General features: G+C 39.7%; 1 protein-coding gene across 2 annotated transcripts; it reads left to right on the top strand.

Annotated features, from left to right (window-relative positions):
- The first annotated feature begins 200 nt into the window (after positions 1-200).
- On the top strand, positions 201-25,038 carry LOC148084718 (kinesin-like protein KIF21A). Of its 2 annotated transcripts, none has more exons than XM_087787879.1 (35): positions 201-427; positions 8,615-8,837; positions 10,289-10,471; positions 10,986-11,135; positions 11,577-11,711; positions 11,772-11,936; positions 12,399-12,514; positions 13,052-13,247; positions 13,304-13,493; positions 13,789-13,852; positions 13,923-14,120; positions 14,670-14,714; positions 15,517-15,562; positions 15,638-15,746; positions 15,816-16,004; positions 16,335-16,534; positions 16,591-16,698; positions 17,159-17,227; positions 17,297-17,578; positions 17,638-17,832; positions 18,234-18,335; positions 18,944-19,109; positions 20,530-20,584; positions 20,659-20,713; positions 20,791-20,984; positions 21,047-21,160; positions 22,094-22,126; positions 22,201-22,337; positions 22,400-22,484; positions 22,548-22,637; positions 22,706-22,858; positions 23,252-23,369; positions 23,435-23,605; positions 23,666-23,865; positions 23,974-25,038. In XM_087787879.1, the coding sequence occupies exons 1-35, from the start codon at positions 384-386 to the stop codon at positions 24,029-24,031; spliced, it is 4,638 nt and encodes a 1,545-aa protein (XP_087644005.1). In that variant the 5' UTR covers positions 201-383; the 3' UTR covers positions 24,032-25,038. The 2 variants fall into 2 exon arrangements, with proteins under 2 accessions (XP_087644005.1, XP_087644006.1); XM_087787880.1 differs by having other exon boundaries at positions 23,669-23,865.
- The last annotated feature ends 1,185 nt before the right edge of the window (positions 25,039-26,223 follow it).

Consider the following 26,223-nt stretch of genomic DNA (forward strand, 5'->3'; position numbering starts at 1 on the left):
GAAATGGCATAAACACGACAATAATAAAGATATGAGACGTATTTGTGATGTATTATTAAGTTAAACATTGGCGCGTTTGATTTGAGTCCGTGTTGTGGCACGGCTGAGGTGGGCGGAGACACGTGACGTCACGTGTCTTCAGCCCCACACGTCCACGCTTTCCTCCACTGACCGTCACAGTGACGATGCCCGCGGGGAGGGAGGTGAGACCACATCCCGGACCAGCGCAGATATCCAGACCCGGCTCGCGTTTCCCGTCATTGGATAATGTGACGCGGCGGCTCTAGTTTCAGCCGAGGAGGAGCAGGAGGACCCGGGCGGCAGCAGCGGCGCAGCCTCGTAAGAGGATAAAGAACCACAAGGAGCTATTTTTAAACCTAAACATGTCCAGCGGGCAAGAGGAGAGCTCGGTCCGGGTGGCTTTGAGGTAAGAGGTCAGCTCTTCTCTCGAGATGCTGCGGTGTCACACCTGCGCGTTTCCCCGCGATGACTTCCGTCATCCATCATCACATCCTTCCGAACAATAGCACCTGCTCTTATTTTGAAAGTCAGAGCCTTATGATAACATGTTTTCCTCCTTTTTTAAACAAACCCTATTTTAGTTCCTATAAATGATGCATTTGTCACTGTAGGAAGTCTTCTGCCGTGTTACTCGGTGCTGGGAGGTGGTCCTCTTACTGACCCAAGTATCTCAACTGTTTAGGTCCACATTGTTGGCCTTCTGGACCTGACCTTATAATAATGCCTTGCTAATGTTTCCTTTACATATGATAAGAGGTAAAATACAAAGCTGGCCACCCATAGTCAGAGAAAAAGTATAAAATAAAAAAAATAATGAGGCGAAAACTAACAAACAAACAAACAAACAAAAAAATAATTTCAATTATAAATGCAACTTTATTAGTGATGTGTAGTTACTTTCTCTTGCTATCTGGGAAATTGAACAATTACTGTATTTATTTAGCTATTACCTTTTTGCTAAACAGGTTAGCAGACAGATACACTATTTAAAAGTGTTACCAGCGATTTGTTGATATGGAAATATAAACATGTCACAGTGTTGGATATTTTATTTGGATTTTATTGGAGATTTAACATACTAAATAGAGCTTTGTCATCAGTCAGATACTCAGAAGACAGCTGCTGTTTTGGCGGTTAGCTTATAATTAACAAAAGTATTGGAATTTCTGTCATAGTCAGAAAGATTTCTGTTGACCTTTAAACTCTGACACACCGATGACATCCTGTTGTGTGTTTGTGTGTGCACCAAAAGAGGGCAGACGACAATAAAACACAAATCAATAACCTCATCAGTGATAGTGGAGCAGCTGAGTTTGCTTTGGAAAGACGGTCATGTGAGCTCGATCCGTCGAAACAGAAAGACAAAGCGCTCCTTCTCATGTTTCTTCTCTTTTCTGTCAATTGTTCTTCAGACTTTGACCCAGAACGTGTTTGTTGAGCCTGTGGCGCGTCTTTTTGTTGTGATATCGTGTTTGTTCCCGACTTCCCTCAGTGTTCTTTCATTTATTCAGGAGTTCCTGTCCTGTCAGTTTACCTACTTTGGTCTGTCATCCCAGCTCCCTTTCATTCATTCTTCTTCATTCATCTACTATAATAGATGTTTAACATATTCAAGAGTTAAAACTTGCCTTTGCTGTATCTTCTGAATTCAAATCAATGATAAGGGCACAACTAGAGGATTTGAGATGATTTTGATATTCTAACAGGATTTGGAAGTAAAAATAAAATGCCTTAAAACACACTTACTGGCTTAGTTACTTTAACACAGGATTATGGTAAAAATATTTTGTATTAATTTCCAGAGCGCTTAGATTTGGGAATATAATTGCCCACGTAGCCACTAGCTGGGCAATGGTATCTGTCTAAAAGCAGTGTTCGCATTCTAGTTGTCATCACTTCTTGATCTAGATGGTTATTTGCAACACTACTAAATTCTCTCCAGTCTTTTTCAAGTCCCATTAAAAACTTAGGACCATTTATTAATATAATTTAATTATATTATATATAACTCACCACTGTTTCAGTCAAGTGTAGCAACACCACGAGTAGCTGATTCGTCAGATTTGAGTTACACAATTTTTATTAAATCATGAAAAGGGAAGAATTTGCTTTTCAAGAAAAAGTTTATTAATCAGTATTTACAGTTTTTTTTGTAGTTTTATGAGCAAATAATTAATTTATCTCTCTTTGGGTTTTTATTATACATGTGTCCGGTGACATCTAAGTTAGAGGTGATAACAAGAATACGTTCTAATTAAATGTGGACGAAACTGAAACTCCTGATTATAAGGTTCCAGGGTTTATTCTCAGTACTTGAGTTACTTAGGTCAGTCTGTCAAACTGAGCCTGAGAAACCTGGGTGTTGTATTTGACAAAGACATGTCTCTTGTTCAACACTGCAGAAAACTGACCAGAAACAGTTTCCTTCAACTGAGGAAAATCTCTAAACTTAGGAAAATGATGTAACAACATGATCTGGAGCATGTAATCCATGCGTTTGTTTCTTCTCGTCTGGACTATTGCAACAGTTTATTTTCATGTCTTAACAAGAAGGAGCTGTCTCGCCTGCAGTTGATTCAGAACTCTGCAGCGAGAATTCTGACCCGCTCAAGTAGATGAACTCACATTTCTCCGATCCTTAAAACTCTTCACTGGCTGCCAGTTTCTTTCAGGATCAACTTTGAAATTCTGGTTCTTACTTTCAGAGCAATTTATGGTCAGGCTCCTCCTTACATCAGTGATCTGATCCAGCCTTACACCCCAGCTCGGGCTCTGAGGTCTGTGGATCAGAATCTACTGATGGTTCCACGCACATGGTTCAGGACCAGAGGAGAGAAATCCTTCCAGGCTGTTGCTCCTAAGCTTTGGAACGATCTTCCTCTCACTCTGCGTCTCCTTCAAGAAACATCTTAAGACATTTTTATTTGTGCAGGCTTCTCGTTGATTTTCTGGAACTCCTGTGTTGTTATTAGTGTTATCTTGACCTTTTAAGTATATATTCTATTGAGTATTGTTTTGATTGTTTAAGCGCTTTGTGACCCTGGTCTGGAAAAGCGCTCTACAAATATAAATTACTTACCGTACTTACTTACTTACCTACTAATCATACACATATTCAATGTTTTGTGAATATCATCTTGAGAGTATGTGGGTTTTTTCCCAAGATAACAACTTATGTTTTTAGGAGCAACGAGAGAATTCTCATTACCACCCTCCTTAGCTCTCAAAACACACTCGCCATCATCCTAATAAATGGCAGTGATGAATCCTGGTGAGTCATCCTCTACCTTTTAGAGTAATTGACTTTCACTCACTCATCAACTTTTCCACATCTATGTTAGCACACGACCGCAGTATTTTGTGGAGCATCTATTACCGTGGTAACACTCTAATTATAGTCAGAATGATGCTAATCATTTTCAATGTTATTTTGTGTGTGGGAAAGAGGTAAGTGTGAGGGAACATTACTTGTCTGAGCCTGCCAGGTAAATGTCTGCTAGCACTTATCTAAGCATACATCACTGATGAAACACTTATATATCATCACTCCTTTTTAGTCAAGTAAAACAGAAATCAGATTCAGGTAACAGTAAATGTGTTTCCGAGTAGGAAAGGAGATCTACCACTGCTGCTCTAAAAGAAGCCAGTTGTATAGATCCAAGCATCTTGTTAGGGCTCCTCTCCTGGACCCCTCCCTATTTAGGTGCCTTTGGCAGCTAGGTGGAGTTCTAGGGCCTGACTCAGTGCATGCTGGAGGTGAGACTATGTTTCTCATTGTAATCAGGTCTAAAATAGTTAAAAACTTTTGGACTACGTGTGAGATACAAAAGTCAGCATGCTGTCCAGTATCCTGGGTGCTTATTGGCTCTCAGCATTGGATATATAGATATACTGTATATTTTGCATTGATACAAATCTAATGATAATAGCTGTAGCTATTACTTATTATTGTAGCCCATACCTTGGCTACTTAATGGGTTGTTGTCAAGGGAAAGTGTGTTTGTGTGTGTGCATTCGTTCACCCATTCATCATAAATATTCATGAAGTAGCTCAAGTGAACTGACACACAAAGCAGATCGTCTGCAAACCATCTGCGGCCTCATTACATGCGGCTCTTTAAATATTAAAATCATGTTTTGTAAAAATGCAACATCATATAAATGATTAGGTAATGATTGATATGATAGGTTAATTTATTTTTCTTGAAATCATCCTTCATTGACATGTACGCTTGTCATGTCTCACCATTTGTCATGTGACCCCAGAACAAGATGAAGGTGTGGTCGCTGACCCGCTATGAGTTTTCCTTTTTCTAGTATCACATGTTGTCATGGTGACAGAGGATCAATTTAATTTTGAGTGTTTTTATTGGTCATTGCTCAGAAAAAACGCTTAAGTCAGCAGAATGCTCTCTTTGTTGATTTGCTTTTAACCCCAGTGTCTTTATCTCAAATCCCTTCTCTGACGTCACCAACTGATTACTGCTGTCTCATGATGCATCTTCACCAGTTCTTGTCATAGAATCCAGAGAAAGAACAGCAATGTATGCTTGTGCCTACTCCCGTCAGTATGTGTGAATGGCTGAATTTCCCCTCGCGGGACTAATAAGGGATTCTAAAAAAAAAAATAAAATAAAAATAACATGACTTTCATGGGTTCTGAGGTGGTCCTGTAGCAGTAACCCGCTTATGACACAGTACTTTCTGTTGATCAAAAGAATCTGACTAAACGGCACACAGTATCCTGACCACGTGATGTTCTGTCATGTGACATTAGCACCAGATAGTATGAAGAGGTAACTTATACCTTTTCTTGTGGTAACTTTTAGACATGCCAATACTACAACAATTTATTCAGATAGTCGATTGTTGTAGTGCTCTAAAGGTCACACAGACTATATTTGAATTAGACATCAAATACACCGCAGTTCTATTTGAAACACCAGATACACAACATATTAATTATAACACCTGAACCTTCTTCAAACTGCTCGACTTGTTGTCTGGAAATGTCCCTTTAGACCTTCATGTCTTACATCACAATATTTCCTTTAGCGTTTACTTGTTTTGCATTAGCCTTGAAGCAAAAAACCCTAAGAAAGAAGCACTTTTTCATGTCTGCTATTTATAATTGTACCAGCTTTTGTGCACAGCATTACGTAATACATTCATGGCACACCTCTAGGCAGTGTCGGAGTAGTTTCCACACGAGTGGATGAGAACTCTATTATTGTTTACCTGCATTTGAGTTCATACACGGAGAAGCTAATCTCTGCTGGTCAGCGATACTGCCATTAAACCCGACTGTCGCCTCACATGTTCATCAAAACACAGTCTGACATTCCTCAGCCGCATTAACGTCGCTGGCTGTTGGACTTTATATGATGAATATTCACAAAACAACCTCTTTTAAGTCAGTTTGGGAAAAAGATAACATTATGACATCTATAGGAAATCTGTGAACTTAGCCTCCATCTAAAAATACGCACTAGGTGATGATGAACCATGATGACTGGCTTGTGGGCTCAGATGTTCTGGTGAATCACAGCGAGGTCAGCAGTACTGATTTTTAGAATTAGACATCCATTATTGGTGTTGTCACGATGACTATAGCATCTCAAGGGATGTCATGTGTGTTTCAAATGAGATCAGAGGAGTTCATGATTCATCAGCAATTTCTGTTATGTGATTACTTATTTTAATCGAATAAGTCACTCCGTCACCATCATAGCTAAACTGGTTTCTCCTGCAGTCACAGTAATTGCAGTAATGGGACCTGGGAAGAGACTGGTCGCGTGCTGAGAAGCTGACAAAGCTCCTCTCGGTTAAGTCTGTCTTTGCTTCATTTAGCGTAGTTTGCCTACAGGATTGTGTGTGAGGTTCAATGAAGTGTGTATTGCCCTCTGAACTTATCACATCATTCCCCAGTTTGAGCATAATCCTGCTGTTTACATCCGTCATCTCCTGTCATGGTGGAGATCTGTCATCCACTCAGATGGGGTTGGAGAAGGCAGTGAGTGAGTGCTGGCGAGCAGTTTAAAGAGTAAAACTGGCTCCAACCATGGCAAGTTGGGCTGTGGGCCCCATATGAGCCGTTTGGCATCCCTAAGTTGGTTCAACGCATGCGGCAAATTGCAGACATTAAAGTTACTCTTTGGCTGAATACCAAGTAGAGCACTTGGCTAGCCCTGAGACCCTGATGACTTAAATGATGTAACCATGTAAGGAATTGAGAGTGAGGTCTAGAAGAGAGAAGACTATATAATATATATAATTCCACATTTAAAGGATACTTTATATATGGATTTTGTAAAACATCAAGCATAACAAAATTGTCTTTATTTATATTCGGTAGCGTCTCTGACATGAATAATAATGTTTGGTTACCAACAACTTATCATCCAATAGCAACATGCTTAGTGAGGCCAAATTAAATTTGATTTAAATTATAATTTTCCTGAGCTTAAGTCTGCGTTAATGCAGAAAGTCGGCATAAACGGTTTGAAAATGTGTTCCACCCTTGATCACTTGATGACTTACATGAGGACAACACTGAACCTTTGAGGCCTTTGCAGTTTATTCAACCCCTGTGAGTTAAAGATTTTTTTTTTTTTTATCTCTCGTGCATATCATCCAGATAACAGTCAATGCTACATGCTACATCTAAGGCAGCTAGACAGGTATAGAAGTATATTAGTGCCATCAGAATATTGAATGGTTGAATTTAATATTTCAAATATCAAAAGAGAGGAAGTTAAACAGAATCATTAACTTGATTAACTTCAACAAGTATGCCTAGCGACAGTCAAGAGTTTATATTTTAAAGCCCACTATAAAATAAATATTAACTATCCAATTAATTTATTTGCAAAACCGTAAGTGGGTCGGATTCTCACATCTGAGTCCCCAACACTTATTTGCTGTCATGGTACGTCATTGAGGGTGCAGTTACTCTGATGGTGATTGTAAAGCCATAATCCTGCACACACTCAGATTTGCTTGAACTGTCACATCAGATCAACTGTTATTGCTGTACAGCCAACCTACTCATTCATGTGAACAATTTCAACTCGGCCCTCGAAAGACATTATGCTTTGACTTTGTTTTACCCTACATGTGGTAGAGTTGAATTTATTCTGTGTCACACGAGGAGTGGGATTATCATGAAGGGTAGCCCCTATTTAACCAGCAGAGAGTGTTTGTGGTTGAACCACTGACTGAGGTGTGTCAGATTATAATCACACTAATAACATACCATCAGACTTCCCCTTCAACAAGGTTGTGTTTGGCTTCTGAGTGTTGATCTGAATGTTAAGTACATTTCTCAAAATACACATAATAGTGACCCCTTGTTCCCCAGAACGTAACCTGAGCAAGACAAACCTGAAACCTTACTCCAAGCTGCAAAAAGGACAATTATCCAGATTCTGTGTACGAATGAATGGAATGTACAGATTCTTACTTCACTTCTTGTATTGTTCATAACTTTTACTGATGACTTTGAGAACCATATGTACAATCACATAAGTCAAGGATTAACACTGTGTAGTGAGTATCTGTAATGTTGTGTTGGTCATTAATGTTAATTTTTTTTAACAGAAAACATGTTTATGAAAAAGCAATTTATCGTGATCATTGCACATGATTCAGTTTAATTCATTCAGTTTTAATTAAGCCCAATTCGCACGGGATAAGTATTACCTGTGGACCAAAGACGATTTGTAATAATTGCGGAGAAAGATTGAATCCTGTGCAAATGTGCCATGTCTGTGACTTGTAATGTAATAATTCCACCGCAAATGACCTACTGTATTTCATATTTAACACAGGCGTCGGGTGATAATACTAGTCCACAGTGAATGTGCATCCTGGTGTTTATTATTGTAAATGAAACCGATTTACCCATCAAAGATCCCTGACATAATTTTTCTTCAGATGGACAGTTAACTCAGGTATGATCTGAGGAAAGGGCTCATGGAGGAAGTGATGTCATAGCAGTGTGTTTATGCTCAGATGCACAAACGGAACAGTTTCTAATGAAATCCAGGGTGGAACTGTTTACCCAGCGGACTGAAGTGAACAGTGGCAGCACTGTCCTGCCTGCAGGAGAGAGGCGGCACTGCAGGCTCCAAAGCTCAGTGAGCAGCAGTGAAAGACATGATTTGTCTTCAGACAGTTAAATTCAAACCTGCAGTGACTCATCATCACATTCTTGATCACAGTCCTTGATGCATGCACAGACCAACACCCTAATGGTCACTTGTTAAGATGTGAACATGCTCTGATCCGTTTTTTGTAAAGTAATCCGGAGGGCGTATTAAAATGTTTTTTTCTAATTTTAGTTTCTGATATCTGGATATCTAATAATGGCATAGCCCACATTAAAAGGTATGGTTGGGGGGGGGGGGAATCTGCCCTGCAAAGTAAGTTTCCACTACATCTAAAAAAAATTGCCCGGGATATAGTTCTTTGTTACCGAGAGTTATGCACAGGACAGTTAACTTTTTCATCATCATGCAGCCCCTAATTTAAAGTGTTCAGTTGGCTCAGTAAAAATGACAGTTCAGTCTAAAGTGCCTTTTGTGTTTTGCAGGATTCGCCCTCAGCAAGCCAAGGAGAAGATTGAGGGCTGCCACATTTGCACCTATGTAATGCCCGGGGAGCCTCAGGTGGTCTTGGGCAATGATAAGTCCTTCACCTATGACCACGTCTTTGACATCAACACCCAGCAGGACGCCATCTACACCAACTGCACGCAGAGTCTGATTGAAGGCTGCTTCGAAGGCTACAATGCCACCATCTTCGCTTATGGACAGGTCTGCACATATGAAGATGTTTCAGCTTCATGTTTAGGACCTCTGTAAATTCCCGTTCAGTAATAGAGAAGCAGGATCAGCACCACTGATGCATGTACTTGTATCGACTTGCAGAATCGTAGATCAAACTGACGGCTGAAACAAGCGAGCTTCATTACCAACAGTTACATACCAAGAATCATTGTGTTTCTGTGGTTAGACCTGCGGTTGAATATTAGCACCTTAAATATTAACACATTGCTAATGCTATAAATCCTCATTAAGTGCCTTTGTTACTGGTTTTTGATTAGATTAAAAACAGTGGAGGTGAAGCAATCTTGAAGTCATTCTCTTGAGAACAGAGCTGAGCTGAATCAAAGGGCAAAGAGAGCAACCAGAGTAGTGCAGGGCTGGTAAAAGGGCAGTCTGGGGACCACATGAACTTTTTGCTTTTGTCCTTTGAAATAGTTTGAATATTGAAAAAAAAAGGCATGACATACACATTTTCCATACCATATTCCTTTAAATCATTTTAAGATGGAAAAATTAAAATAGGTAAAAAAGTTTTTAATTCAAACCATAGCTTTTCCTTACAATAAGAAGCCATTGGTCATGATGTTTTATGATGTCATCTAGTTGATTTCACTTTAATGTTTCTCAGGCACACCAAGGAAATAAACAAGTTAAACTGGGTACAGTACACACCGGATCATTTGCTTATATTCAAAGAGGGGGAAATTGACATTCTTCCTCTGACGGACATAGTCTTAACACTTTTGTGGAGTGAACTGGTTGCAATAAACTTTTTTTTTATATTTAAATATATTTGAGGGAAGTATATTCTGGCACTTTATTAAATCAGAATCTCTGTTTGTTTTTTCTGCTTTTGTGTCTATTCATAATATTGCCTTGTTCAGTCGACCATTGTGATTATGTCAAAAGACCTTCAGCACAAAGCAGCGTAGGACGCACACGCACACTCACACTCACACACTATTCTCACTGTTTCATTCGGGCTTCTCGTGGGGAGTTGTGGGGCAGCCTTAGCATTTGTTACCAATGTCGGATGCCTTAATCGTCACTATGGGAACCATTCGTCCCCCTTTAGCCCCTCCTACCTCAGAACCTTTATCAGGACTGAACCGCTTTTATTCTCCAAAGAATGTATTATTTTGTTACACTGAGAAAACAAAAAAACACAACAACAGGTTAGAAACTACACAAGAATATAATAATGAATAAAGTTACATTAATAAAAATGAAATAAAAAGTTTAAAATGAATATTCTGAATATTATATTTTGTAAAGAAAAAGTTAACATTTTGTTTTTGTTGTTTGCTTAAATAGCGTCTGATCATGAAGTCAGAATGATGAATCAAAGGTGTAGTTAGGATGATGTTTTAACCTGCCTGAGATCGGATCTCGTGAAACACGCCTGCACTATGTAACATCATCTTCTCCCACTGGTCCAGACGGGTTCTGGGAAGACCTACACCATGGGAACCGGCTTTGACGTGAACATCGTTGAGGACGAGCTGGGTATCATTCCCAGAGCCGTCAACCACCTGTTCCAAGGCATCGAGGAGCGTCGCCAGGCTGCCGGCGATCAGGGGAGACCAGTCCCGGAGTTTAAGATCAATGCTCAGTTCCTGGAGGTGCAGCAGCTCACACTCTTTGTTTTTCTCCTACTTCAATGTCTCTTACACTGGTAGCAGCCTGGAGGTCAAAGGTTAAACGGGGTGTAGTATGGGATGAAGCGTCCAGTTGACACGAGAACCATTAAAGTGTCATCAGTGGGTCTCTGCCTTCAAAACTTTATTTATGAGCAGCTGGTGAGGAAGCAGCTAACGACCTCTGACCTCTGCAGTGCTACCAAATGAAACCTTGTTGTAAAAATGAAGACATTACAATAAATTTTTCACTACAAAGTAAAAACTTAATAAAGACAGATTGTGTTACACTAACAGTTGGTCATATTTGTAAGAATAGGGTAATATAAATTATATATATTTACATTTTCTGATATATTTTTAATCTTTTTACTTCACTTAAAACACAAGTTAAATTAGGAAAAAGAATGGATGAATGTAATCCTTACAAAAAAGTTTAACTTATTATGATTTTATTATATTTTATTTGTTAAATTTGTGAGTTGTGATTTCCCTGCAGCTCTACAACGAGGAGGTCCTGGACTTGTTTGACTCCACTCGAGATCTGGAGGCGCGTAGGCTGAAGTCCAACATCAAGATCCATGAGGATGCCAACGGAGGGATCTACACTGTTGGGGTCACCACTCGAACCGTCACCACCGCAGCAGAGGTCAGTGAAGTTGTCTGGAGTGGATGAGTAATAAAAGCAGAGTGTTGTTGGGCATTGGCTCGATTTCTGAGTCATTATCTTTAATGCTTACAGAAAGTGTTTTCCCCCAGACCAACATCTTATTTTAAGCTGCTTACTTATTAAATAGTTCAAACATGGTTTTGATTTGAGCCACTTCTGATTGTTAGCCATGCTTCCTTTTTATTGGTGCATTTATATAGTAAATATAGTAACTTTTTAAAGGGTTGATATTCTACTACTGAAGCAAGTATGACAACTCACAATGCTATAAAAGAAATACTTAGCCTACTCAATGTCTTATTTAAAATAAGCAATGACACAAAACGTTCAACAAAGTTTTGTGAGCTACAACACAAAACAGAACAGAGACCGAATCACAGCTAAGTCAGACATGAACTCTCTTTTAATATTCTCTCTCAGATGATTCAGTGTTTGAAACTTGGCGCTCTGTCTCGAACGACCGCTAGCACCCAGATGAATGCCCAGAGCTCACGGTCTCACGCCATCTTCACCATACACCTGTGCCAAGTCCGAGTCTGTGCGCCCGACAACGATGTGAGTGCATCTCTACTATTCATAAACAGTTGCTTCTTCAACTAATGCTCCCGCACACAGGATAACAAAACTGACAACAGGCTGTCTAGCAACTCGGACATCAACGAGTTTGAGACTCTGTCGGCTAAGTTTCACTTTGTGGACCTGGCTGGTTCTGAGAGGCTGAAGAGGACTGGTGCCACGGGAGAAAGGGCGAAAGAGGGGATCTCCATCAACTGTGGTCTGGTAAGAATCTTCTCTATGATATTACTTTTAAGTATCTTGGCATCTTGTTCTAGGGTCAGGGAAGAATTGAGCATGAGATGAACATTCAGGGACAAAGTCTTTATTCTCATTTCTCGTTAAAAAAAGGACATTCATTTAATTTCAAACATTCATGTCAGCTAATGTTATTTCAGAATACACAACAGACAACTAGCAAGCACTCCTGTAGAAACTTCTACTCTTCAAAAGTTAGGACACGCTGGTTTATAGTAAACACTGCCCCCGTAGGCCAGATATTGTATTTTTTGAATAGAATCTGAATGGTGTTTATTGTCTATAATGTAGAAACAAAACATGGTTTGTTTGTGGTGAAGTGGAAAATATAGCTAAATATAGATAATAGTAGATCTTAAACCTCTTGACAGAATAATTAATGTATACATTTTCTGACTTTTTTTTTTATTTGAACTTTTCATGTTCTAGCTGGCCCTGGGGAATGTGATCAGTGCTCTGGGCGACCGCGGCAAACGATCGACTCATGTCCCATACAGAGACTCCAAACTGACTCGGCTGCTGCAGGACTCTCTCGGGGGAAACAGGTCAGGAAAAGTAGTGATTCTTAATTTCATAATAAAATGGCTCTACTCATAGTACAGCATGTTGTCATAGTTTGACATGAATCTATGACAACTCTATCACCTGTTTATATTATATGACTATTATTGCATTAGAAACACCTTTACCCCCAAACAAAAACTTTTATTCGTTTTTCTTTATATACGTTTAGAGTTAAACCACTGGTTTATTTTAATGCAATGATATAATCTGGCTGGGAGCAGAATTTAAAGATTGAAAATATTCTGAGATCTTTTGTTTACAAATTTGACAACATAAAAATGGCAAGACGGTCACAAAAACACTACAGTCATTTTCAGGAATCATATTGTGAAACACCTAAATCATACAATCTATATACATTTATTCATATGATATTTTATGGTAATGTATTATTTTGTTTTATTATTTTTATTTAATATATATTTATATTCTGTAATGTCAACACAACAAATTCAATTAAACACATTTTCTGATTCAATAACAAATGTAATAAAGTTGTATTATGGTTTGTCCTGCAGTCAGACGGTAATGATTGCGTGCATCAGCCCGTCAGACCGGGACTTCATGGAGACCCTCAACACCCTAAAATATGCCAACCGGGCGCGTAATATCAAGAACAAGGTGGTAGTAAACCAGGACCGGGCCAGTCAACAGATCAGCGCTCTGAGGACAGAGATCGCCCGCCTGCAGATGGAGCTGATGGAGTACAGGACGGTGAGGCGGTCAGAGAAGTTACGGGCGTATCATGCTGACCAGCTTCTTGTGTCCAGGGTAAGAGAATGCTTGGCGAGGACGGCCTTGAGGGGGTCAACGACCTGGTCCACGAGAACTCCATGCTGCAGGCGGAGAACAACAACCTGAGGGTGAGAGTGAAGGCCATGCAGGAGACGATCGACGCCCAGAGAGTCCGACTCACACACATTCTGAGCGACCAGGCCAATAGCACATTGGCCAGAGCAGGTAGATGGATGGATGAATGGACGAGTGAATGGATGATCCATTTGTGGATGGACCAATCAATGTTCAGATGAAGGGGAATTATGGATGAACATAAGTGGATTAATGTTTGCATGAATGGTTTTTGCCGTAAATGGATGGATAAACAGACAGAAGAATAGATGAATGGTCATAGATGGATGTGTAGATAAATAAATGAACACACTGATGTAAAGACACATGGTGAAGGGATGATCTCATGAATGGATAACTTTCGATGTCACTGGAATTGGAGGTCATGATGTGATGAATGTTGCAGGGGAGGGCAGCGAGGAGATTGGCAACATGATCCAGAACTACATCACAGAGATTGAAGAGCTCCGGTTGGTTTCGTTATTCCAAACAAATTATTTATCTGAAGAAGACCTTATGTTTCTTACTCTTCATCCCCAGAGCCAAACTGCTTGAGAGTGAAGCTCTGAATGAGAACCTGAGGAAGACTCTGTCCCGAGTCTCTGCACGATCCTCCATATACTCAGGATCCTTCTCCTCCTCATTGATCGCACCCGAGAAGGAAACCAGTGACGTCATCCAGATGGCCAAGCGAGACTTGCAGAAGCTTAAAAAGAAGGAAATGAAGAAGAAGAAGAGGTGACTAGATACATTAAACACACCTTTTCAAGGAGGAGGGTTTTATCATGCATTATTTTTATCTCTTTTAATTATTTTTTTTTTAAGTGAATAAATGTTTCATGGGTTAGGGTTAATATAATATGTTATATAACATAATAGAAAGTATTGATATTGAAATCAATTTATAACAAAACATTTCATACGTTTTGTACTAAACATGGGTAAATAAAATAAACTGATTTTGCCTTTTAATATGTTTAAAATTTTAGTATATTTATTAACATTGAGAAGAATTACTATGTTTAAAAAAAAAAATAGATATAGGTTGTTACAGAGAAGACCAATTTAATTTCTCCACAGAGTAGAATCAACAAAATTCTTGATAGTGTCAACCAAAGAAATATGTATATATTCATGTTTATCATTGCATAGACGTCCCGGGAGCGACTATTATTTAATTCATCTCCACGAACAAATTCCATTGTTCAATTTCATGTTTATTTCACGCTGATTCTCTTCCTCACTCACCTCTTCCTCATCCTCATCTCCACCCTCATCCTCCTGAAGACTGAGGCGCTATGAGGAGAACCACCAGCAGGAAGAGCCCGGCAGGTTTGGGACCAGGATCGGCTCTAATCAATAATCCCGATTAAATCTCTGTGTCGTAGTGAAACTCAAACCCTAATCCCAATCCAAACTCCTGGTTATCCTGATCCTGGCAGGAGGACCTCCTGACTAGCTCCTTTATTTCCTGCTCCTTCTCCACACACACTTGACGATGATGTTGATCAGCAACTTGTATTTCTGGCTTTTTATAATTATTATGTTTAATCTTTGAAAGAACACAAATATAAAATGTAAGGCTTTATTGGATGCAATTATTATTTATATTATCTTTTATTGTGATGTTTGTAGATGATTCAATGTTTATATAGCTAATAAATATATGTTTCTCTATCCTTTATATACATTTTTATAATCAATTTTTATGAATGTTCTTGACAATCAAATAAAGGATAAAAATATTTTTTCATTAGTTGAGTAGGTGTGACATGTTTATATTATTTTCTGTTAATTATATTCAAGAAGGAAAATATTCAGAAATAAAAGAGAGGTTAAAATCTTCTCAGATTTCTCAGGGAGCCCGAGACAAAGATGTTTTCATGGCGATGGCTGAATAAGTTAGAAGATTTAAAAGCTGAACAACAAATCTCGGCAGTGTGTGATTGACAAGCTTCTGATTTAGTGACAGCGAATCACTTCTTTTCATGCTGTTGTTGACATGAAATCATGATTCTAATAATCACTTCATCAAACTCATGCAAACTCAATCTGCATGTGTCAATCACTTGATCCTTGTGTCGATCCATCAATGGAACTTCTCCATCCCTTCTGACTAATGGTGTCTCCACAGCACTGTCAAGACTCCGGACAATGAGCAGGAGCACAACGAGGAGGCGGTGGGTGATAGAGTAATAGTCAAATGAAGGCTGATGCTGATCCCGGGAAATCTCACTGTGAGTTCACGCCAATAGGAAGCCAGCGAGCATGAGGAAGGTGAGGAAGCTGAAGAAGAGGAGGAGTCTGATGAGGCTGGAGAAGAGACGTCTGAGGGGTCTGATTCTGAAGAACTGGAAGAGAAAGGTAAAGATCTGCTCAATAAGAGTAAAGCTCCTGTGTCAATCTGGTGGTCATATTTTGTGCTGGGGTTAGATGACGTCCAGGCTGACCTGGCCACAATCACCTGCGAGATCGCCATCAAGCAGAAGCTGATCGACGAGCTGGAGAACAGCCAGCGACGTCTACACACCCTGAAGCAGCAGTACGAGCAGAAGCTGGTGATGCTCACCAACAAGATCCGGGACACACAGCTGGAGCGGGACAAAGTCCTGCACAACATGGGTGAGAAGTGAACCCAGATAAAGTTGCTGTATTTCATTTAAATAAAAATCATGAAACAATTATGGGAATAAAAACATACATATGGTGCAAGGTTACTTTATTTTTTATAATTTTCCGATTTTTTTCCTCTTTCAACTTTAAGGGACAAGAGATATTAACAGAGCACAACAAGAAAACTATTGTTTGTTGTATAGGTTCACCAAGAGGGTTGCATGAACCCAGCCAATGTGGCCCCCAGGCCAGGTCCTGTTATGTGTTAATCACATTATTTCGTCAAAATGATTTTGGACCTGCAGAGAAGGTCAATCAATTGAAAATGTTTCTTCTCAGGGTCGGTGGAGTCTGGCACGGAAGAGAAGGCAAAGCGGATCCGGGCGGAGTATGAGAGGAAGCTTAGCTCCATGAACAAGGAGATGCAGAAGTTGCAGTCGGCCCAAAAGGAACACGCTCGGCTACTAAAGAACCAGTCGCAGTACGAGAAGCAGCTGAAGAAGCTGCAGGTGGACGTGACCGAGATGAAGAAGACCAAGGTGGAGTATGATTCCCTTATTCTAGAAACCTGCTGTTGACATATTTCACCCACTAGGTGGCGCTGATGCGTCAAATGAAGGAGCAGCAGGAGAGAAACAGAGTGACAGAATGCAGGAGAAACAGAGAGATCGCAACTCTGAAGAAAGACCAGCGTCGAGCCGAGGTACTTATAGATATAGATTTAGATAATTAAATATATATATCTCTGTAAATTAAATAATATAATAAATTAAATTAAATAAAAATCTACTGAAGTTGGTAAGAAAAATGCTATTAAACCGACCATAACTCCAGGCTGCATTTGTTATTCCCTGTTGTAATTTCTTTCTGAACAACTTCTATTGTCACAAAATGAGTGAAATTAAGATTTTGGGTGAAAAAATAATTTTCATGATAATGCAGAAGGAACAAAAGAAACAAAATGTCCATGACACTCCTAATAGGTTTCCAAACAAAATCAACCAATAATATCTTCTCTAGCTGCTTTCAAAAATTAAAGAAATCTGTTTAAAATGTATATTTAAAAAAAAGTAATGCATGTATAACTTTTTTAATAGTTTTTTGGAATTGTGAATTACTTTGACTTTCAACTTATACTTAATTAATTGTTCTTCTGCCTGCAGCACCAAGTGAAGCAGCTGGAGGCGCACAAGCGACAACAAGAGCTGATCTTGCGCAGGAAGAACGAAGAGGTGAGACGAGAGTTATTGATGGAGACTGTTGTCCTATTGTTGATGTCTGATTTGTCCGTCTGTGGTCAGGTGACAGCTCTGAGGCGGCAGGCCCGTCCTGTGTCAGGAAAGATGAGCCGGAGAGCCCCAGAATCGGTTCACGACTCGCCTCATCGATCAGCTTCAGGCCGTCTCCACTCCCCTGGGGTGTCTTCTCTAAACGGCCGAGGCTCGTATCTAAGGACAAATATGACCCTGTTGGGCAGGACTGCCCGAGCCAAGTGGCAGTCACTTGAGAGGCGTGTCACTGACCTCATTATGCAGAGGATGACCATCTCAAACATGGAGTCGGAAATGAACAGGCTGCTCAAGGTAATGCCTTGATCACATGACCAGACAGAATGATGCATAACTCTTTCCGTGTTCTGCAGCAACGAGAGGATCTGACCCGGCGGAGAGAGCGAGTGACCCGAAAAAGGGAGAAGATGGCAGTGGAGGGGCCAGATGCTGACCGCACGCTGACCTCCCTGCACGAGGAGCTGGAGTCTCTGAGCGCCAACATTGACTACATCAACGACAGCATCGCCGACTGTCAGGCGAATATCATGCAGATGGAGGAGGCAAAGGTCAGATGGAGAGCCGGGAGCTTGATAAAAAGCACATATTTCATTACTGTTATATTCAATCATTCAGTTGAATTCCATCATACAGTATAATTAAAGTCTCACAAACTTCTAACTCAATGTCAATATTTAATATTTTACAAGAATTAGGGTTGGGATTGTAGAAATTGCTCAGTCTCAACAATGTCAATGTTAACGTGAAAATAGGACATTTTTTTTTCTTTTTAGAAGATTAGAAATCTAGATATATATTTATGTTTACCACTTTGTATGTGTCTTTTGTCATTACTTAACTCAATTAATTAATTGATTAAATTACAATTCCTCGAGACATCTCCTTTTCATTAATTTGAAGTCAATGATCCTCACTTGAATGCTTTTTTAATATTCTTATATTTTTACAGGATGAAGGCGATACGGTTGATGTTGCCACGGTGATCAGCTCTTGTAATCTGTCTGAATGCCGATTCCTGCTGGACCACTTCATGACCTTTGCCATCAACAAGGTACCTGATGTTATTCCTGGTGCCACCTTTTATTTGATTTTTTTAAATCTTCCCTTACAAAAAAAAACAATTACAAAAATGAGTGATTATGATAACCTTAGAATGACATTACACATTTATGCTCTTAGTTTTTTTCCTATCCAAGATGACTCAAATTTGAACAAATAATATATTTAAATGATCTAGCATTAAACGCTTTGTTTTGTCATGTCAATGTTTTAAGATGTTTTTGTCAGATTGTTTTGTAATATTGAAAATAAATAGAAGTATTTAACTTCAGGTCAGGTGGCTTATTGTCATTTCTTCAAGGATGTCATGGATGAAAAGAGAGTTGGAAGTTTCATTTAAACTTCATCATGTAAAGTATTTTGCCATGTTCAGCATGAACAACAACACAATGATATCATTAAAACTTTAATAAATCACAAATTGAAGTATCGCCCATCCACTGGCGAAATAACATAATTACAACTTCTTGTCCGAGTTTAGGTGGTTTTGTCATGATTTGTTGGTCATTTAGTAGAGCATGTAATATTATATATTATATAGATTATGTTCTGAGATCAAAGGGGGATGTGTCAAATATTAACAGAGTTTTGTGGGTTCAGGGTCTACAGGCGGCTCAGAAGGACTCACAGCTGAAGGTGATGGAGGGTCGGCTGAAGCAGACAGAGATCAACAGCTCCACCCAGAACCAGCTGCTGTTCCACATGCTGAAGGAGAAAGCTGAGATCAACCCAGAGCTGGACGCTCTGCTGGGTAACGCCCTGCAAGGTGAAACGACTCTCCATTCCTCCTGTTTGTCTTCTCATGAGTTTGCTGGGCCACTTCCCAGCTTTCTTTCAAGTGTTCTGGGAAGAAAAAGCTGAAGCAAACTAGATATTTGCACTCATTCTCTTTACTTAAGTAAGTAATATCCCTCAAAAAGATTGGAGGTGCAATGACTAAGGGGGCCACTAGAGGCGTCACTTTTATCCATAGAGGAAGGCAGGTTCTTTATTCCGTCTTCAATTTTAGTGTACATTTACTTTGACCCAAAATACTTGAGAGGAATGTTTTACAGTTGTTTTTAATTTTATTTTTTTCTTTTGCTGTTGTTGAACTCAGAGTTAGGGTACCTGTTGTCAGGTGAGTGACAGTTTTAAGACAAATTAAAAAAGTGCTTACCCTGCAAGATTTCGTCATTATTTTGTCTTGTTTATACACTAATGATGGAATCCCCCTTTTTAAGTTAGTCTTAAAGTCAGTTTACATATTTTACATATATATATTTATACAATAAATTATATTTTGTGAGACATTTTAAAGGAATCTTGCAGTGTACGCCCTCTACCTCCTCCCTCCTCGTCCTCTAACTAACTTTTGCTACAGCTATAGTTTCCCACATGTTGGCCACGCCCACTTATCAAGATCCTAAAATCCCAAGCTCCTATTGCGAATGTTTGTGATTTAGTCAATCTGTGTCCCCCTTTAACGGGTTTTATATTCTGACGCTGAGGAATGCCTCCTGACTTAAGCCCCTCATCCTTTATTTACACATTTTGAACACATAATATTTACCTCTACCGCTTATTATTTTTCTGGGAACACCTGCTGGTTGCAGTATCTTATTCTCAGTATCCTTTTCTACATGAAATATCATGTATACAACACAGACACACTATTAAACCAATTACTAAAACACACACAAGCACGTATATACACTATAAAGATACAAACACACACTAGAGATGTCAATTAAAACAAACGCACATGTAAATGTACAAATAACTTAAAGGACACATTCAAACTTAAAAGATAGAAGACTTAGAAGATAAAACGTAACTACACCCTCAAAAAAACATACAACACGTTGGTTGTTTTATGGCTTATTTACAGAGATTAAAATGGAGTGAAGAACACTTGTTTGTTCTATTTATTTATTTCACTTTTTCTCTTTTCCTTTAGAAAAAGTATTCAATATTTATAATTATCCTTTTTTGTGTTTCAGGGATTTTCATTATAATCAATTTCCCTAATACACAGGCTCTAAAACATTACCAGACACTGATATACAAAGCACACACAAACACACACTGAAACGCACACACATACACAAAATACTCACACTTTGAGCTCAACATCAACTTACCCAAACACTTATTTATTGATATGTGTTAATGTGTTGCTAATGATTCGATGTTCATGGGTTCAGAAAACGGAGGGGACAGCAGCAGTGATGAGTCCAGCAGTCCGGCTGCAGAGGGAGGGTGAGTATCCACCGATATCACATGACCTGAACCTGGACTGTGAAATGAAAAATAAAAATACAAAATTGTTTCAGAACTTTGGCGTCAGAAATGTTAAAGTTCTGTCCTGAATCCAGACCCAGGAGCAAGGTAGAGACATTCTTTTTCTGTGTGACATGTCTGGGGGCTGTGGGAGGAAACTGGAGCAAATGTGACTGCCCCCCTAGGCCCGCAGGCGGACCACTACCCAGATGGAGCTGCTCTACGCCGGCAGTGGAGATCTGTCCTCTGAGTCTCCAGCAGCAGACTTCCAACCCCTACTCTCCCTCCCGGAACGTCACGACACCCCCGTGGACCTCCAGAGTCAAACCCAAGACCGCCTCCAGACTATGTCTCCATCTGGGATCCGACCAGTTGCCTTGTAAGTCCTGTTCAGAGCTAAATGGTCTTGGACTCCTCTAACTGGACCTCTGTGGTGTCCAGATCTGGGTCCAGGTCTCCCACAGATTCTGAGAGGAAGCAGCTGGAGTGCTCGCCACTCAGTAGCAGAAAGGTCCAGGATGATGCTAGAACCAAGCATGGCACCGACAGGACTCTGTGAGTGAATTTTGAATAATTAATCTCTTTTCCCATGACAGCAGAATTTCTACTATCACACAGTATTACTGTGTGTACATAAAAGTACAATTACTATAACAGGATTGATCATTCACTGATACACACGCATGCACAAATACACAAAAGCTGAAGCATATGCACACAAAAAACCCTCAGCTTAAACTAGATCAAAATACACCTGGTACACACTGATTAGCTACACTAATCTCACAATACGATTTTATACGATATATTCCGCTCAGGATACGATTCGGTATAATATGTTCAGCTCACAATGCGATACAAACATTTGGATACACTTGTATAATGTTTAGAATGATTTTAGGTTAGTGACATCTTGTGATTGCTCCACTCTCTTTGGGTTGAGTTAATAGTACTGAAAAACAAACATGTCCAAACATCAGCTTTAGAAGCAGCTGAAGTCAACTGTATGCTCTCGCCATCAGTCATCGTTAGCTGCAGAGGATGTAATGACGGGCGAGTTTAATTGCAACACAAAAACTTATTTATATTTGCATTTGGATTCTTAATAAAAAATTTTACGGAAATATGAATTAAAATCCCCCAAAACGTTACGGAAATTATGCCAGTGAATCGAGTTATATCGTATCGTAAGCTTTAAAAAAAAAAAAAAAAATCAATACAGAGCTATTGAATATTGATAGATTTAACATGAAAGAAATAATGATATATATTTGTTTATCTTTTTTTTTTCTTAAAAGGCACAAGGGCTACTCCTTTTTGGTGACCCCTGCCATAGACATTCATGCTTCGTTTACATGTCAATTTTGAGGATAATCTTGTGTTACTGAGCTCATATTTTTAGCATGTTAAGATAGCTATGCTAAATGTGGAAAATGTTTTTTCTTTTTCTAAATAATCTTTGACCCCTCTTTTCTATTCTCTCTCCAGCGTGGACGACTCTCCTGTGTGTGAGGGCCATCGGTATGTCTAACTGAGTCACAGTAATAAGCTTTAGGTGTTTGAGTTGAAGCCTGAATATGCCGTGTGGTTTTCAGCGGTGTCATCAACCCTGTGTCGCCACATAAGAATAGCCGCCGGGCCAAACTCCAGTGTGTGTACGTCGCAGAGGGCCACACCAAACCTGTGCTCTGTGTGGACGCCACCGATGACCTGCTGTTCACTGGGTCAAGAGGTGGAAACATTGACACAAAAGAAGAGTGAAGAATGAAACCTAAAATGAAAATGCGTTTCCAGACAGGACATGCAAAGTGTGGAATCTGGTTACGGGTCAGGAGATCATGTCACTGTCCGACCACCCCAGCAGTGTCGTCTCAGTTCGGTACGATGTGTTGTTTATGTTGTCGTCTGACTGAGTCACTGACAACCGCCTGTCCCTTCACAGCTACACGTCCAGTCTAGTCTTCACCGTCTCCACAGCATACATCAAAGTCTGGGACATTCGAGACTCTGCCAAGTGTATACGAACCCTCACGTAAGCTAACAAGCTAACAATGCTAATCACGACCTTGAAAAGTCTTCATAGTCTAACGGTCTCTGCAGGTCGTCTGGTCAGGTGAGCGAGGCCGCCTCATCTGGACGCAGCCTAACAATCCCACCAGGCGAGAGTCAGATCAACCAGATCTTTATCAACCCGTCGGGAACCTTCCTTTACGCTGCATCCAACAACTCAGTTCGCACATGGGACTTGCGGAAGTAAGCATCTTACATGAGCTGTTTCTCGACAAAACTACAAAAATGTGACACAATTTTGTCAAAAAAAGAAAACGGAATGCTTTTAGGTTTAATCCTCAATGCAATTAAGGAACTAATCTAGGTCACATGATCAATAAAAATGATTCTTGTGAGGTCACATTCAGCAAAGTCTAAAGCCCACATAGCCTTCTTTTGTTTAAGATATAGTTTTGTGTTTGACTATTAGCATTAAGCGTTTATCAATTAGCATTTAGCATAGCCTCTAGTGAAAATGTAGTTAAAAGTCATCAGTTAGCATGATATTGGTTTCAGTTGAAAATGTTGATTTAAATCGTAGTTTGTCGCAGTGGGCTGATACATAGTTATTGACATCTGGACATTATGTTTGTGCAGGTTTGTTTCCACCGGGAAGCTAACGGGTCATTCTAGCCTGGTGACGTGTATGGCGGTAGACAAGCTGGGACACGGACAGGACGTGGTTCTGACTGGATCCAAAGACCATCACCTTAAAGTAGGAGATCAGTTGAGTCCTCAATGTTGCTGTGGTGATTGTTAAGTTGTGTGTTTTTTGTTCAGATGTTTGAGGTCACCGAAGGTTCCAAAGGAAGCGTCAGCTGCTCTCACACGTTTGAGCCGGCCCACCAGGACAGCGTGGAAGCGCTGGTTGTGCATGCAGATGTGCTCTACAGCGCCTCCAGAGACCTGCACATCAACAAGTGGGACTTGTCCAGCAAACACTTGCTGCAGGTGCAAACAGCTGTCTTGGCAAAATAGAAAATTAAACTTAATATTGCCTGTTTCTGCCAGCAGTCGGTCAGCACTCAGACGGACTGGATCAGCGCACTTGGAGTTGTTCCTGACTCGCCGGTGCTTTTTGGTGGATGCAGAGGTGGACTGCTGCGGCTCTGGCATGCCGACACACTGGCGCCCCTAGGGGAAGTGCAGGGACATGACAGCCCTATCAACAGCCTAGTGACCAACAGCAGTCAGCTGTTCACAGCGTCTGAGTGAGTTTGACTTCAGATTCTGACCCATTTACTGCGGAACCAGATCCGAGGCCCTGAGGAAACGAAAAAAAACGTTATCTTTTTTTTATGTCTTACTTGTGTCTGCAGCGACAGGACAGTGAAGATCTGGGAGACCAGAGGTTCTCTGGAAGACGGCCTGCACTGAATGTCCGATGTCCGCCCTGAAGACCAACCAGTCAAGATGGCTCCTCACACTGTCCAGTGACAGTTACCGTGAACGCTGTTGCAGCTGCTGCCAGGCTGAGGTTCTGCAGCTGCTGAATTTGTGATCTTCTGATCGTCTTTGCTCAGAGCTTTCACTGCCAACACGCAGCACAAGTGTCCTCAGACTACTGGTTCAGCAAAGTTCCATATCCATCTTCAATGTGACCAAGTGAACGATGAACAGAAGCGCCTCCTAACTATTGATGAATTTTTACATTTAGAAGTTTTATTTCACAATTAAGGTCCAGTATTTTTCTAAAGTTGGTTTTACAAACACATATCACTCAAAATAGCGTTGAAGAATGAAAACAGAAACAAATTAAAAATATTAAGTGGTCTGTCAATTATTTAAATTATGACCAAAGTTCAGGCATCAGGTTGCACTTTCTACTTATCTTGGGTGTTTCCAAAACTCTTCAATGTTTTTGTCCTTTTCCAAGTAACTGTATTCTCGTGGCGCTCCAGTCAGCTTCAACTCCCCAAATTTCATCTTTGTTATCCAACATAGAACTTCTGTGTCCACTTTCCTTAAAACTGGGAATTCTGCCTAAAAAAACTCAGATTTATGCTGACATCATCTTGTGTACAAAAGCTACAAACTACTGAGAAAAATGTGAACTTAGCTTTTCGTACTGCTGTGAACCATTTATTTCTCCTATTTATTCATTCTCGTGATGTTCCTCATCAGTGTTGCTGCCAGTTCCTGTACATCCATTCGTTTCAACATCAAGAAAATCAAGACGTCTTACTAGTGTTTTTAAAAAAAATCATGCAGTTCTTGAATTTCATTCCTCTCGAGCTGCTGGAAAACCTGTTGACTATATTTTAAATCCTCAAAATGCTGTAATTGTATCTTTTTTTAAAATACTGGAAATCTGATGTTTTTTTGGAAATATATTTTTGACTACTTGAAACGATGCAGTGAAAATAAACTTCCTGAAAAAATGACATGTTTAAGCTGTGATCCCGTGTTGTGGCCACATGGTGTCAGTGCAGCAGTCTGGCTAGTTGTATATGAATAGTTCTGCCTTCTGGCTTTCTCTTTTTTTATATACAGATTTTACGACAATCGTCGAATATTATAATTAGTTTAGTTATTGAAAATATATAGGTGAATAAAAGACCTTTTATTTCATTATAAATGTCATATTTTACTAAATTGAATGACTCTATGAACAGAGTCAATCAGGGATTATTAGTTTGATCAATAAGTAAACTTATGACCTGAAGATATTTAGTTGAAGGTCCTTCATCTTGTTCAGCTACTGCTGACGTCATAGTTTAGTGTGGTGTAACTGGTTCTGAAGAGGCTGTTGTTTTCAGTCCCTGATGCCTGTTTAATCCAAGTGCAACAAGTAAAGAAATGTGTTTCATGTCTCGGGCGTAGGAATCCAGCCCTTTCCTGTCAAGAATGGAGAAACCTGAAGATCCTGTTACTCTAGAAATCAATGTCAACTACCACAGCAAGATATTTGGTTTCTATTTCACTTCATAGAAATGAATAGATTAGTTAGACTTTATTATTCAAACTCCAATCTGAGTCAGGGTATTGATCTTTGACAACATGAACCTCATCGCAGAGAGACGTCAATCAATGCACTTAAGATCAGTGTGAAATGAAGCAGAAAGTTCCTTCTACTATGCTGCAAAAATGAGACGCGTTCAGGGTTTTTCAAATGAAAAAAAAAAGGAAAGTTATGTTTGTCTTCATGGGCATGTTCTGGTTTCCAATTACTTTCGAATAATGGAAAGTTCTAACTCAATTTAGTTTGAGATACATGTTAAAATATGTTATTCTTTAATATAGAACAGTTCACCTAGGTTAGCAAGTTAACCAGTCAAATCTGTGTTTTAGTACAATAGCAGTGGTATTATTTGACAATTCGCAGTATTTGGTATTTGGATTAAAGCATGTCTTAAACTGCAGAATAGAAATGATCTGAGTTAGCAAATAGACAAACAGTCGTCTTTTTATTTAACCATCTTCCATCCACCGTCCTCTGAAAAGTTACTATAAATGTGACGTGATTGAGACAATAGCACAAAGTAAACCGGAGAGAGTTACATATTTACATTTGTGCTCGATATGAATTGGTTAATGATTGTCAACTTTTATGCCCATACATGACTCAT

Source organism: Callionymus lyra, chromosome 3 (genome assembly GCF_982586985.1).
Source record: "Callionymus lyra chromosome 3, fCalLyr1.hap1.1, whole genome shotgun sequence".
NCBI lineage: Eukaryota > Metazoa > Chordata > Actinopteri > Syngnathiformes > Callionymidae > Callionymus > Callionymus lyra.

What these genes read in the sequence shown, in the direction of transcription:
- LOC148084718 (XM_087787879.1), top strand. Translation starts at nt 384, where the DNA reads ATGTCCAGCGGGCAAGAGGAGAGCTCGGTCCGGGTGGCTTTGAG. An exon ending in AGGAGCACAACGAGGAGGCG is followed by an intron (nt 15,563 to 15,637) that starts GTGGGTGATAGA and finishes TCACGCCAATAG; the next exon opens with GAAGCCAGCGAGCATGAGGA. An exon ending in AAGACCAGCGTCGAGCCGAG is followed by an intron (nt 16,699 to 17,158) that starts GTACTTATAGAT and finishes TTCTGCCTGCAG; the next exon opens with CACCAAGTGAAGCAGCTGGA.